The sequence below is a fragment of the Nematolebias whitei genome, chromosome 9 (assembly GCF_014905685.2).
Source record: "Nematolebias whitei isolate Nwh7 chromosome 9, NemWhi1, whole genome shotgun sequence".
NCBI lineage: Eukaryota > Metazoa > Chordata > Actinopteri > Cyprinodontiformes > Rivulidae > Nematolebias > Nematolebias whitei.
In genome coordinates this window covers 35,608,505-35,624,196 of record NC_056506.1, presented here as the reverse complement: position 1 = coordinate 35,624,196, position 15,692 = coordinate 35,608,505, and the positions used below count along the sequence as shown (strand labels likewise).

At 38.8% G+C, this 15,692-nt stretch overlaps 2 protein-coding genes across 2 annotated transcripts in view; both read left to right on the top strand.

Annotated features, from left to right (window-relative positions):
- LOC119414244 (receptor-type tyrosine-protein phosphatase S) overlaps nucleotides 1–3,575 on the top strand; it is a 100,675-nt gene extending 97,100 nt beyond the window's left edge. Inside the window, exon 29 of the mRNA XM_037681343.1 lies at nucleotides 3,143–3,575. Coding sequence (XP_037537271.1) covers nucleotides 3,143–3,211 — 69 coding nt within the window. The 3' untranslated portion in view covers nucleotides 3,212–3,575. The remainder of the gene's footprint in view (nucleotides 1–3,142) is intronic.
- A 9,339-nt stretch (nucleotides 3,576–12,914) lies between these two features.
- Nucleotides 12,915–15,692, top strand: part of LOC119414243 (GRAM domain-containing protein 2B-like) — a 20,861-nt gene continuing 18,083 nt past the window's right edge. Inside the window, exons 1-5 of the mRNA XM_037681341.1 lie at nucleotides 12,915–12,947; nucleotides 14,033–14,037; nucleotides 14,570–14,719; nucleotides 14,848–14,937; nucleotides 15,095–15,152. Coding sequence (XP_037537269.1) covers nucleotides 12,915–12,947; nucleotides 14,033–14,037; nucleotides 14,570–14,719; nucleotides 14,848–14,937; nucleotides 15,095–15,152 — 336 coding nt within the window. The remainder of the gene's footprint in view (nucleotides 12,948–14,032; nucleotides 14,038–14,569; nucleotides 14,720–14,847; nucleotides 14,938–15,094; nucleotides 15,153–15,692) is intronic.

Sequence of the window (15,692 nt, the reverse complement as noted above, 5' to 3'; positions counted from 1 at the left end):
TGGGTGGATAGGTGGATGGGTGGATGGATGGATGGATGGATGGATGGATGGATGGATGGATGGATGGATGGATGGATGGATGGATGGATGGATGGATGGATGGATGGATGGGTGGGTGGATGGATGGATGGATGGATGGATGGATGGATGGATGGATGGATGGATGGATGGATGGGTGGATGGATGGATATGTGGGTGGGTGGGTGGGTGGGTGGGTGGGTAGATGGGTGGATGGATGGATGGATGGATGGGTGGGTGGATGGATGGATGGATGGATGGATGGATGGATGGATGGATTTATGGATGGATGGATGGATGGATGTCCAGGCCAAATGAAGCTGTTTTGACCCTTAAATAAACACAACGGGTCTGCGGTGACACATAATAAATGTGACTTATTCGTCGAATCGACTTGTAAATGTTTTTTTCCTCTTCATGATGCTTTTTTTGATTTATGCGACTTAAACTCCGGAGCAACTTATATGCCGGAAAATACGGTATTTTAATTTCTTTCTGAATTTGGTGATGAAGCCACTTAACATCGGTACATAATTCATTCAACTATAAGGTCTTTAAACTCAAGGATTTTGCATCTAATCCAGATGTGCAAAGTGCTTTTAAGTTTGTGTAAAGGTGACAAATGGATCTAAAGAAAAGTGTTAGACCTTAAAACTATTTACAGCAGATGAACAAGATCTGAATGTTGTATTTATTAGGAAATATACAAATAATTTAGCAAAGATCGCACATCATTAGAGAGATTCATCATCAGGTCCTTGGAAAATGTTTATCTTTCTTCTTAGCACCACGTTAACTGATGAGATATGTTTTAAATCAAAATCCATGAAAATTTCAATTAAACTTATTCAGAGATAAAGAAAACTAATTAGAAACAGATGTGTGCTGACAACAATAATTTCTAATTTACTGCAAGATAAAAAGACTGCCAAATCTGAAGATAAATAAATAAATTAAATGAAACCCTCGAAAATAAAGTAATCATTTTAAAGATATGAGCCTGTTACAATATTGATCAGAACCACTTTTACCACTCGTATCAGAACTACAGTACAATAGCAGCATTTATAAAAAGCATTAACTTATAATTTAAAAACGAATGATAAACATGAAGACGTAGGCTGCAAGTTACAGTTCTAATTTTATATGAAGGCTGTGAAATTAAATGTTGTTTTCCAGAAAACTTTTAAGGATTTGAAGATTTTTTTTAAAACAACACATTTGGTTGTTGTGGTTAAGATTTCTTGTTGATGTTGAGGACAGCATGGTGGCTCAGTTCGGAGAGCTGCTGCCTCTCAGCGAGCAGGTTGCCTCAGTTCAAATCCCGGACTGGGGGTCTTTTTGGATGGAGTTTGCATGTTCTCTCCGTGCATGCGTGGGTTTTCTCCGGGTACTCTGGTTTCCTCCCACAGACAAAAAAACATGTATGTTAGGCTGATTGGTAACTCTAAATTGTCCCTAGGTGTGAGTGAGAGAGTGAATGGTTGCTTGTCTCTATGTGTCCCTGTGATGGACTGGAGACCTGTCCAGGGTGTCCCCTGCCTCTCACACAGTGACTGCTGGACATGGGCACCAGAGACCCTAACGACCCAAAAGGGAAGAAGCGGATAAAGATAATGGATGAATGTTTATGTTGCACTGCTCTTAATAGTCAGCATGTTACCTGCAGCAAACAACAGTATGGAGGGGACATAGAAGACTATTATGTCAACTCAATCCTGAGAATTTTTTTAAAATGTCTTTTCATACTTTGTTACTTTTCCGTCCAGCAGTGTGTTTGTCACCAGCAGTCGTGTCAGACATGTTTGAATGCTTATTGCTGAGCTTTATCACCTGAAAATAAGGTGTTGCGATAAAGTTTGTGCCCCTCTGTGTGTACGTGCACGTGCATGTGTCATAAAGTCAAGTCAAATGTATTCATAAAGCACATTTAAAACAGCAGCTGTGACCAAAGCGCTTAACAGTAAGATCATATCAGTAGTTAAAGAATAAATAAGATGTAATTAAAAGCATCACAAATTAAAAATATACAATGAGAAACAATGAAATACTAAATCAAATCACACTGTTAAACGTCAGTGAATACAGTTGTGTTTTAAAGAAAGCTTTAAAAGCAGGGGCTTAAGTGCCCTGTCTATGTTGATGGGCAGATTATTACAAAGTTTAGTGCCCACAACTGAAAACGTACGATCTCCTCTGAGCTTCAACCTGGTTTTTGGTACAACCAAAAGCAGCTGGTCAGATGATCTCAGCGCCCAAGAAGGAACATCTGGTTGAAGAAGGTCAGAGAGGTATGGGGGTATAAGGCCATTAAAGCACTTAAAGGTCAATAGGAGAATTTTAAAATCAATTCTGACACACACAGGGAGCCAGTGAAGGGAGGACAAAACTGGTGAAATGTGTTCAAACCTGCGAGTTCCTGTTAAGAGCCGAGCTGCAGCGTTTTGGATGAGCTGGAGACGTGAAAGGGACACCTGACTGACCCCAACATGAAGCGTGTTACAGTAATCAAGTCGGGTTGTAATGAAGCCATGGACTAGTTTTTCAAGGTCAGACCTGGTCAATACGGACGTAAGCTTAGTTATCTGCCTTAACTGGATGAAACTTTTCTGCAGAATGGAGTTAATTTGTTTATTAAACTAAAATCAGAGTCTAAAACCATCCTGAGATTTGTGACGGACTGCTCAAGACATGGCTCCAGGGGGTCAAGGTTTACAGGATCAGAGACGGCAGTAAAGCTAGGGGGCTAAACACAATAACTTCAACCTTCTGATTGTTAAAAATAAAAAAATTTGAAGACATAAGAATTATAAAACGGTATAATTTAGTATAAAATGGTTTTTATTTAAATTTCTGGCGTGAAAGGCAGCGGGTAATATGTATTACCTCAAGGAATATTGGACTTTTAAGTTTTGCAAGCATTTAAAAAATGGTCTGTTCTTGTTTTGCACCGTCACAGTTATTTTATTCCCATTATAAGGCGTAACCCTCCCAATATGAAGCCTACTTTTCCATAATAACTAACAAGCACAGGTTAGTGTTGTAGCTGCACGCAGTCTGTTTCTGACTGTCCCAAGTGTACAAGCATGTATTTACTTGTGTTGTTCCTCTGCCCTTCCCTCAGGATGAGTACCAGTTCTGTTACCAGGCTGCTCTGGAGTACCTGGGTAGCTTCGATCACTATGCAACATAAGAGAAGACACAACCATGCAACCATCTTTCTGCTTCGAGGTCCGAACCAACAAGCGCCGCGAGAGAAAGGTGGTGTGAACGCAACAACTCGAGCATTTTACGGAAGCAGACTTTAAAGAGCAACTCGACGCCAACAAGCAACAAAAAACAGCAACAAAAAAATCTCCAACGGCACTCCAACGCTCCTCGATAGTTTCCCTGACGGGCGAGGAGGCGGTCCATGTGTAATCCATATACTTACCTCAGTGTTCCAGTGTGAAGGACGTATAATACATGTGTGTTGTGGTCAGCTATCTCCAGTATGAACCAGTGAAATACAAACGACTTCTGAACAGGAGTTCCGATACTCTATGTGTGTAAAATACCGAAAAAGATTTAAGAAAAAAAAAAACACAAAGAGCCTGGATATTTGCTGCACCCTAAATGGGCTTTTTATCCTCAACTTTATATCTATTAGTTTGATGTTCTAAAGGAGTTACAGAGTGGACATTTCTGTGTCTGTGAGTCTATTCCTGGGGTCTTACTGCGACTACAGGTAGCTCTGATCACAGTCAGAAGCAGAAGCACCCGGAGGACTGTTGAAGAAGCACATGGACGCTCATTTACCCGATGCACAGTGCCAAGACGAAACCATGCAGAACTGCGGCCTCCAAGGAGAGACGGCTCCCTTTTCGTATCCAGCGTATGAAGCTTCAGCGCGAGCTCAAACGCCTCGATTGTGTCCTCGCGTAGAACAGCACAGGTCCTGAACCGGGCTGAGATTTGAAGTCCCTTCTTCATTGACGGAAGTTGCTTGCTCTTTTTGCTGTCGTCCTCGTTCATCCTCCACCTTGGTTCCTCTTGGTGTCCGTCCCATTGTGTCAAATCAGCAGTGGCTTACTGAAAGAGACGCTAACAAAAGAAACGAGCTCTACGTTTCTCTCCGAGCTCTCGGACCATTTTGTCGTTTTATTTTTGCCTTATTTGGATGCTTTTTTTTTTTTCTCTTTCTCTCGTTTTCTGCTATTCTTAACACGCTGCCTAATTCTTATGCATTGTGTGCTCAACTTTTATTTGTTCATGATCTTTAGCTGAGGATGAAAGTTGTGTCATGGTCATTTATTCTTCCTCTGCTAAAGATGTCCTACTTGAATTGCACCACTTTGCAGTTAAATCCATAGTTTTTTTTTTTTTACTATTTAACGCAATGAAACATAAGAAATCCTTCAAATTTAGACCGGTCCTTTTGCCTTTTCCACTGTTGAACAAAACATTTCTTTATTCCTTTTGGTGTATATCGTTTATCCTAATTTAAAATATAAATCTGATTGCAGTGATTAATGAGCACAGTGGCGTCGCAGCTTAAGACATCTCGGGCCAGTTGATCAGTTTTGTACATACAATCTATATGATTGGAGTCCTATCTTTAAATCTGAGCACAAGACTGGGCTGGATGTGATGTAGTTCTTACTGTTGCAAAAAAGAAAAAAGCCTTATTGTTTCCGCTCACTTTGTTATATTTATTTCGTATGATTTTTTAAAAGATATTTATGATTCTATTTTGTTATTTTTACATTTGTTTTCTTTTATTTTGGGGGGGGGGGGGGGTATTTCTATTAATTATATAACGAATTAGGAAAAATTGATAGCTCAATGGCGCGCCAGCGGTAAAGTATGATATTGACACTGTTTGTTTTTATTATTATTAATTTTATTATTGGTCTGTTTTGGTGCTTTTTTATTTGCTTTGTCATGATAAAGTATGCCCTCTGTGTAGGGTGCTATTTGATACTAATTACTGATGTCTAACTAGTTAGCTAAAGATGTACATTAGAGGCAGAGCTATTCTGAGTTCGCAGTGTGCCCTTTTGACCCCCGCCTCCCTCCTCATTCTACCCACTGCAGCCGTGGGACGATGTTGGCAGAAGCCCGTTCCACCTCCTCTCTCTGCGGTGAGTTCAAGGGCATCCGATATTTTAGATACCTAGAGCAGAATTACCAGTGAAATTCCTCCTGAAGAGCTGCTGGTGTTTAGTTTGCTAAGTGAAAGCACATTATGGTAGCAGGTGTATTTTTGTGAGAGAAAGCTGAAGCATTGTCTAGAGACACTTTATACACCCTCAAAGGTTTTTGTTTTCAATCTGAAACTATTGTCATATGAACTCTTTGTGTGGTCCTGAAGTCTTGACGATGTTCGACATATAATGAAATATGTTACTCCTTCGATTTCTGATGATTATTGTGTCAAGAGAAATATAAAGAGGCGCGCACATGAAACATAATCTTACAATGTGTTGAGGGCCAGCTCTGATGATGCCATACCCCTCACTTATGTACTTGTTCTTTCCTTTCCAACCATAGATGTAGATATTGTATCTTGAATTTGTATTAAAAGCAAAATGATTGGATATACAGCAAACTGAGTGGTTCCAATTCTTTGTGTATGTGTAGTTCTCTTTATGTCCACTAGGTGGCCACGGCTTGCTTTGATTACATTCAATGATTATGTCCCTTCCCTGAACTCAGAGAACTCCTGAAATGTCTTTCTGATAGTTTGAAGATACAGAGTCAAGTTGCTTTCAGTTCTGCTAAAACAAAAAATATATAAAAAAAAGAAATATGCATTCTTGGATCTGATTTGAATATCTTTTTTGGACAGTCAGTCAACAGCTGCTGTGCTTTTGTCTAAAGGAGATAGTTGATATAAAGATAAGATGGTAAGCTGTTGTTTGCACGAGAGCAGAAATTCTGCAAATTGTTGACATATATATAAGAAAAGTTATATTGTGCATAAATCTAAAGACTTTAGGGAAACCCTATCACGGTTGTTTATTATTAAAAAAAAGAGCTTCAGTCGTCTCTTGTGAAATCTTGTCGCATTTAAATGAATCAAGCTGCAGACATGCACTGTGTGCTACTGTTTGTTCCAAAGATATCTCATGAACCACTGCATCTACAACCGTTCAAAATGTTCTAATTTTCAAGATGTTCACCTCAGCCAGCAGCTATTTGACATTAGCAACCACAAGAATGTGTATACCTCAGTGCATTTTATAAATATTGGGCTAAAGCTTAATGTGGAAGTAGCTGAGACTCCTTCACAACACACTCTGGTTGTGACGTTTTACAATATTGCATAGATAGTGAACAACATTATTTTAAGGGTTTGACCAAAATGACTACAACACAGTCATTTCTCAACATAATATAATCTGAGTTTAAGACTCATAAAAAGCAACAGGCGATGTCCAATCCTCCAAGGAGCGCTTGACCTTTGTATGTTTGTATTTTGTAATTTTGCTGCTTTTGTCGTTTATTTTCAGCCCAGTAGATGACCATCATTTTCAGAGAAATGTTTGCAAAGCCACTTTATTCTACCATTTATATTTATCAAGTAAAACAATGGCTCCTAAATTCAAGAAATTAATCAGTGGTCTGTCATTCATATCAGACAACTTAGGAATAAACTTCCTTTAAATTAGATGTTTGGACACTTTGTTAGCAGCAGCATGTCACAAAAATACAATATGCCCCATATTTCCTTAGTTTACCTTAGTCTAAAAGAAAAGTATCAAATACCAGTTTGACACGATAAATAGTATTTTGGAACAATGTGATTTCCAAAAGAGCTGAAAACATGACATACAGTTCAGCTGAAGGATGATACGTTTCTCAGGTCTTTGCTGATTTTTTTTTTCTTGTTTCTTAAAAACATGATTTTCAGATACAGTTAATCTGATGTAGATATCCATCCATCCATCATCTTTACAGGCTTGCTCTTTCGTGAGGTCATAAGGGTCACTGGTGCTCACATCCAGCAGTCACTGTGCAAGAAGCAGGGTACCAAGTGCATCGCCTCGTGTATACAGTTCTTTACATTTCTGGGTCTTTACTTGTCCTGTTGCTTCATTTTGCACAAAGTGCTGTCATGTTCAGGTACAGGACTGGACAACCAAAGTCCAAAATAACTTTTTTGGTAGCGAAGTAGACTGGTTAGACTGGTACAGGACATGTATGAAGACAGCAGGACAGCGGTGGGATGTGCTGTAGGAGTGACAAACAGCTTCAAGGTGGAGGTGGGAGTGCATCAAGGATCGGCTCTGAGCCCCTTCTTGTTTTCTCTGGTGATGGACCGACTAACAGTTGATGATGATGGTTAGGTAGGTGGAGGTAGTACTTCAACTACTTGAGGTCCACCGTCCAGGAAAACAAGGAGTGTGATAGATGTGAAGAAGAAAGTTTAGGCCGCATGAAGTCGATGGACAAATGTTTTAGGTGTGATTTGTAACAAAAGAGTGTCAGCAAAGGTCAAAAGAAAAGTTTACAAGACAGTGGTGAAACCAGCTATGGTCTGAAAAGAGCGACATTGACAAAAAGACAGGAGACAGAACTGTAAGTTGCAGAAATGAAGATGCTGAGTTTCTCCTTGGAAGAGATAAGTTCAAGTAGGTACATGAGGTGGGCTGAAATTATGTACACAAGGATGGATTAGATTAGGAATGAAATCATCAAAGGTACAGCACAGGTTGAACAACTGGGAGATAAAGTTAGAGAGACCAGACTGAGATGGTTTGGACATGTCCAGAGGAGGAACGGTGAGTATATTGGTAGAAGGATGTTAGAAATGCTGCTGCCAGGAAAAGGACAAAGAGGTGATACAGTATTTGGATGCGTTTAGAGAGGACATGGAGGTAGTTGGAGATGGACAGAGTGCGATGGAGGAGGATGACTCGCTGTGGAAACCCCTGAAGAGTGAAAAACTGAAAGAAGAAGATTAAATTAGAAGATGTTTAAATCTTTTGAACAAAAACATTTGGGTCACAGTAACATGCTGCTTCCTTCTTGGCAGTGAATGATGGAAACATGTTCCATTGTATGTCATATTACTTTTCTTAGAAACTTCCTGTTTGTGTATTCAAAAGAGACAGTGACAGCAGGAATGTTGCCTCCTGCACCAGTGACAGTGTGTGTTGGAGGCCAGGAACACGCCCATTTGTGAGAAACCATCATCACTAGTATTGGACTCACATGACATCACCTGTTTCACTACTTTCACACAGGAAAGACATGCAACACTTTCCTCTAACAGCAGTTTCTGCTGGTAAGAAGATAAGCATTGTAGGTTTTCTTCTTACTAATGTTTATAGCATGCAGTCGAAAGGAGAAGGTTAGGTTTCTGTCTCTGTGTGTGTGCAAATGCTTTTTTTAATTATTGGTTTTATTACTTTATTTTACTAGGAAGAAATCCAATGAGATCATCAGTCTCTTTTACAAGGATGTCCTGGACTTGTGTATCTGTTACCTAAATATCCCATGAACTAGATGGAATTTTCATTTATTATAAAACTTGCAGAATATAATCACCGGCTATACATCTACAACTAATACACTTTTGGATTTGATACAATCCAAAATGGCTGCCACAGCCAACTGACCCTAATAAGCTGTAAGCCAGTCAGTTTTACAGATACTGACATAAGCTGTGGTTTGGTGGTAGCTGAGACTGATCCCCAACACCGATTCAGAGCACTAACAATATCTTTGTTTAAATTGCCATCGATTATTAAAGGAAATTCTTTCTGTTAGCAAAATAACTCATAACAAACTGGATAAATTGTAATAAAACGTTCTGAAAATAATCATTAGAAGGACATTTATAATGGAATGAAGGTAACTCAGTTCACAGCTAAACATTAGCCAACAAAACAAAAGTGGCTGCAGCTCAGTCAGTTTCACGAAATTTGAGTGAAAACTTCACGTGGTAGTAGATGACAGTTATTCCCATCACGTACATAGAGCATGTTATTTGGTTATGTCGTATGAGACTGTGCCATATTGATTTCTCAACATATAAATTAATTAATTTGTAAAAAAAAAAAAAAAAAAAAACCTGCAGTATGACTTTTTATAATTGTTTATTGTTGTTGCTGTTGTCCATTGTTTCATCTTTCTTTGTTGAAATCAGGTCTCTCTTGTAAATGAGTCCTCGAGGCTCAATGGGATTACCTGTATAAATAAAGGTTGAATGATATTTAGTTTAAACTTTGGTGTGAAAAGCAACAAGTGACATGTATCTCTTCAAGGAATTGTAAACCTTTATTTTCTAAACCCATCGTTCTGACATTTCCTTGAATACTTTCAGGAAATCAATGGCTCAGTTACTGTATACTGTATGTATACTTCTCTACCTTCCCTGTGTTCCAGTCAGAGTTAATTTTAGATTTATGATCAGAAACTGGAGTTTAACAGTCTAACGTCACAGTAAAGTTAAACGTTTCACATGTAGTTTCATGATTTATGTATGTCCAGTCTTGTGTGTATTACAATCTCTTGTTTAGGCCAGAAAGAAGAACATTATAATGACATTCTTGTCATTCCATCTAGGAAGCCAAGTGGATGTTTGTGTCCAATTTACAGAAGTATCTTCTGCATCTCTTTAACAAAAAGAGACAAACTGCTGAAGACAACCATCACAGGCGGCAGTTCTATCTGTGGCTGTCGACACCTAAAGCTTGAAAAGCAGACATGAGGAATAAATTGCTCTGGGTATCAAAGAGCAGCTAGTTATTTAAACATAAAAGTGGTTAGATTCGTTGAATCACTTTCAATAACAATGTATTGTTTAGCTTTTCCATCCATCCATTATCTTTTACCCGCTTCTTCCTTTTCGTGTCGCAGGGGTCACTGGTGCTCATGTCCAGCTATCACTGTGCAAGAGACGGGGACACCCTGGACAGGTCTCCAGTCCATCAAAGGGACACATGAGACGACAATTCACACTCTCTCTCACACCTAGGGACACGTATTGTGAGGTATGTCACGACATTGCGTGACTCATAATGGTATAATTATCTGACAATGCTGGGACTGACTTGAACTGTAGAAAATGTGAGTTAATAAAATAAACAGTTTATAGCCTGAATTATCTGCATATTATAGATGCCAAAGGTGCCATTTTACAATAAGAATAGACATATAAAAGACAAATAAATAGTAATATATTAATTAAGCTTCAAACACGTGCATTTACAAATAATGACACTAACTTATTTTTTGCTAAATACTGAGCTACCCTCTCCTTCTCATCCTTTACCTTTATTCTAGAACAATTAGTTTTTAAATGTTTTAACATTTTTCAGTAATTAACATGCAACTGAGCACCATGGGCATGAACAGTGCCGGTCCTAGTCAATTTGACACCCTATGGGCAAGATTTCAGGAGGTGCCCCCTATGCAGTTTGGTAACTTTCACAGTTAATTTACAAACACTCACACAAGAAACTAAGTAGCTCAACATATCCTGATGCATGCTCTTTAATCCAGGTAGAAAAATCGAAAAAAGTTAAGTCAGGTCCTCTGGACGTTCAAAAAACAAAAACAAAACAATGTTGAAACGTTTCGTCTTTCATCCGAAAGATTTCTTCAGTCTTAAGTAGCTCAACCTTGAGGCTGAACTTGTTCTGAGTCATATTTGATAATTGCAATACCCTTATTTTGTGTTCTTTTTACACACTGAGCACTGTAAGTTTGTGTTGACTGCGGCAACCCTGAATGGACCGTGGCCTTTGCATTTGCCAACAAGCCCCCTTTGACCGACACTTTTAATCCTCTTAAGTCACAATCTTTAGCTTGCTGTGCATTTTGAATTTCTTCTATTTAGGATCAATAAACATAAAAACATAAAAATAAACATTGTTCTTGATTTAAAGATTCAAAGATTTTTTATGGTCAATTACGATCATATGCTCAGGACATACAGTAAAATTTAGGCACCCCCACCCCGCCCCTCTCTCTCTCTCTCTCGCCTTTTTAAAAGAGCAATTATACAACTTAAAATCTGCTTCCCCTGCTGCAGGGTTTCAGGAGGTTATGTGCATAAGGGGAGTGGTGACACAGAGGTTGGAGAGGGTGGGCCTATGATCTGAAGGTCACCGGTTCGACTCCCCGGACTGACAACATCAAAATGTGGGTGGGAAAGATGAAGCAGCCTCACCTGCCTCCACCCTCATTTGTCCCACTCTGCTCCCTTGACCAAGGCCCTCAGCCCCCACCGTCTGCTCCCCCAGGTGCCCTGGATGGCAGCTCTCTGCTCCACAAAGAGGGCTGTGGTAGCTTGGTGGTCTGTGGTTGCTTCAGAAGCGGCATCCGGTGTAAAAACAATCGCCAAGTCTTTGTGCAAGTTAGTTTCCGTGGCAACGCCTCAGGAAGGGAGCAGCCGAAAGAAGTAAAAAATATATATGTATAATGTTTTTATTATTTATTCAGATTTAGGTGAGGGCAAGCTTCAGTACGTTGAGGTATAATAGTGATTTTCTGAAACTAATGTGGCCTGGAAAAGTGAATTAATGTAATGCAAATTAAATCCAAGTGTAAATACATATAGTTCATGATTGTGCTTGTTTTTGTCCCTTTTATTCTCAGTTTTGGACATTGATTTGTATGTATAAGTAAAACTACATAACACATTAAAACTGGACCAATGTGAAACTCTACATGCTATCTGTTTTGGTCTCTACACATCACATAATCAGTAATACTACCTATGGAATAAGAAACTAAGCTTCATAAGTTGGCAACTCCCTAAGTCTTGTGTTATTAAAGTTTTCAAATTGCCATTTTACAACAACAGCATAATAATATCTGAAATTATTTAATGGCTTTTGGTCCCCTATAAACACATTTCTGATGGCGCCACTGATTTGTTTATTTTTTTCAGTTAAGAAAACTTCCTGGTTAGAAGTGAAAAGTTTGACGTTGGCATACCTGCTCAAACACTTAAAACCATCCTCCATCTGATCAACCTGCTTCTGTCCTGCACGTTGCAGATCAACAGGTGCACACGCTGTAAACAAGAAAAAACAACTTTATCTGATTTATTGCTGAACTTGCTTCACATTCCTTAATTATCTGTCAACTAACAAAACAGATTTACAAAAATATGTTCCCTTCACGTTTTCACACAAAACAAAATTAAAACCCCGTTGTAGAGGATCAAGTTAAAGACATTACGAAGCACAGAAAACGTTGGTTTAACCATCAAATCAAACTGAATTTCCACAAGCTGCTTCTGTGTTGGGAATTATTTAGACTCTTTATTAGATAACTCCTTGACAATAGTGAAATGAACGGTGGCAAACCCCAGAGGAAACAATGCATTTTAACAACTAAAACACAAAAAAGAAGCGACTCAATGAAATCCTGCACATTTTGTAAACAGGACATAATCACAGGATAATTACAGAATCAAACATGAGTAAACCATTTGAATGGAAAACGCTGAATCACGTTTTGCCATTGTTCCCTCCATCATCCTGTCTGTCTGATGTCTATCTGTGCAGCAGGCCGAACAGGTTGCATGACAGCCTGACTCTCCCTTCATACCTGCGGGAGTATGCCCAGGTGTTGCTTTAATGGTGCGCTTTCAAACAGGTAGTCCTGCCTACAGAAGCAACAATTCCCAGAAACAAGCACTCTTTCATCACTGATTGGTTCCTTCAAAGTAAACAATCCCTGCCTCTTACAGCTGATTGGCCGACTACTTACAGGTACTATCAAGGTGAGCTGTCTATCTTTAAATGTTTTTCCACCTGTTTTTCTGTTCACAGGAAAGAAGATAGACGGACCATACGTAACAACTTCATGGGCCTAAGAGATTAAGGCATTAGCTGGACGTAGGACTGTGAGTGATAGCTTTGTGTTTAAGTTTGTTGAGTTTATTCATCATCATGAGTTTGAAAAACAGGAAATCGTCACAGGACGTGTGAGTATGAGTCTTTTACTGTTTGTACTTTTTTACCTGTTTATTTTAAAAGCTGTGCTTTATTCTCTTTAAGGATGTTGGTGGTTTTTTTTCATAAAGTCTCCCTCTCATGATAATAAATAGATTATTTATGACGCATGTGGCCTGACTCTGTGGTGTGTGGTTAATAAAAGTGAAACCATGCTCCAGAGGTCTGGGTTGTTGTTGCACAGAGACAGCTTGACATTAACTCAATCGCTCCTTGTAGAACACAATCAAACAGTCATTTTCATGTACAACTATAATCTAGACTAGACTGACAAAAATAGTGCTCAATCATCCCTCCTGTTGAGCTCAACACAGTTTTTGCTGATGACAGATAACATGTGAATGAGCTTTAAAAATAGCTTTTCTGTGGAAAAGGGTTCACCTGAAACATCATTGAAAGGGAAGTAAAGTAATTACTAGCAGCATGCTGGAGCTGCTTTCACCTGAACCCCAGTAAATTCACTCAAGCTCCCATAGATAGATAGTGGTGATTTTGGCCTTTTTATGGGGGGTGCTCAAGCACCCCTAAATTTTAACTCAGCACCCCTAAACAGTAAAGTAAAAAAAATAAAAATCTTTTTTTGGGGCGGTTCTGGATTTGGGGTTCTGTTTATTGCATTTATGATTCAATGCAACAAAATAAACAAATTTAAAAGGTAACAGATCGTTGTAGTATTTGGTTTATTTACATAGTGACTACAGTATATGTCCGGCCACTGAGCTGCTGGCTTTCAGAAACTGTGGCCCCCTGAGCAGTTTAGTTCAATAGCCCTGATTTAGAGAGTGGAGTACAGTTTATTCCATTTCCAAGACCTAAACTGAGTCTGGAAAAATGTAAAAGATGGATAAAGCTCTGCAGCTGACCTCATGAGCAACAGCTATAAACAGGAAGTACCACATGTTCATCTGTATAAAAGTAACTTCAAGTAAATCCTCCAGTTTCTGTTGTAATTACATTGTATGCTTAAGAGTTAAATGAATGCTTAAAGCTAGTTGTGCTTTGTTTTGTGTTTTAGATGTAGATATACGTTGCAACTTCTGGTTGCATAAGTTTAGTCTTTGTTTGTTATGATCAGTTAACACTAAGCTGATTTTGTACAAGGCGTTTATTAGGTGGAGTAATGTAAAGCAGAGTACTATGTCTGTAGCATCTCAGCTAGCGCGTGTGTATTGCACGCCGCTAGCTTAGCGCTACTTCTTGTTGTGCTGAGCTCTCTAAGGTAGTTACTGAATCAAGTGTTTACTTATGTAGGTAAACATAGATGTTTAACAACCTGCTAAAATACACCAGAATGCAGAAATGGCATCTACCGGTACTTCAAAATTTTCTGAGGGAGGACCCCCAGATCCCCCACCAGTGTGTCGTTCCCCCCACCACCATCACACACACACACATTATGAATGCTTCTGACACCAATGGTCACCATGTTGTTCAAGCCAAGAGCCATGACAGCACTGGGGGCTGAGCGCCCCTAAATGTCAGATTTTAGAATCGCCCCTGTGCACGCGTTCATTAATCTGGATTGAGTGGGATTTTAATATATATAAAGCTGGATCATTAGCGTGATGTTTGTCTTGGGTCTCTTGGATTAGTTCTCCAGATGGACCTGGTCCTGTGGTCGTGAAAAGGAGCAGCAGCTTGCTCAGCTTCAAGAAGCCAGTGAAGCGGAGCAACAGTCAGGAAACTTCAGAGCTGGAGCCCTTGCAGCTTCATCACAGCCTCGGTTCCAAAATGATGCCCAGGTACTAAAGACTTTACCGTTAATGTCAAGCATAGCTGAGGAAAATACAGAAATTTAGCAAAATATTAAGTACAAATGTTTAACTTGCACTAATGTAATGCCTCTAAATAAACTTTCTGTCATATTCAGCAGCAAGAAAACAATAAATCAAAGTGTGGAAACTTCAGAGCTGGAGGCCTCCCAGCCAAATTACAGCATCACTTCCAAAATGATCCCCAGGTACTTCAGATTTTGACATCAAGCGCAACTAAGAAAAATACAAATATTGTGAAGATCATTTAATCCAAATGTTTAATTTGCACTAAATTAGTGGCAATAAATGACCTTCATGTTAACATTAACAGTGAGGGACGCTTTGACCCTTTCGTGTCTGCAGGGAGCAAAACATCGCAGAAGATAATCTGGAACGACCAAATGAGTTCAACAACAGCTGTGTAAGTTTGCTTTCTGTTTTCGGCTTTAGAAGCCAGGATAAAATGTGTTGTTTTTTTTTTTCTGTAGGTAGTTTTTATTAGTAATGTATCAAGTATGCAGTTGAACAAATGTTGTAAAAAAATCCTTGTTCAATAGTTAAATTTTAAAAAAGTAGTTGTTCTCCTGAGGGTGACTTTAACAAATTCAGATTTACATTTCATAAATTTCAAGAAGCAACTCCAAGTTTTTGAATTTCTTCTTTTTTTTTTTTTTTTTTTTTGGTGTAAAGTGAATTTATTAGGGCTTCATGTATCAGAGCATGAAGTGAAATTAGGCACAGAAATAACACATTACAAATTACTGGGTCATTATCGGTTTATCAAAGCCTGAATATAGGTTCAAGGTTCTATTGTCATTCGCATCACATGTGGTACATGAGGTGGAACAAAATTGTGTACTCAAGGTCCCAGCTACACAAAAAAAAAATATATATATATATATATATACTGTGTGTATATATATATATATATATATATATATATATATATATATATATATAT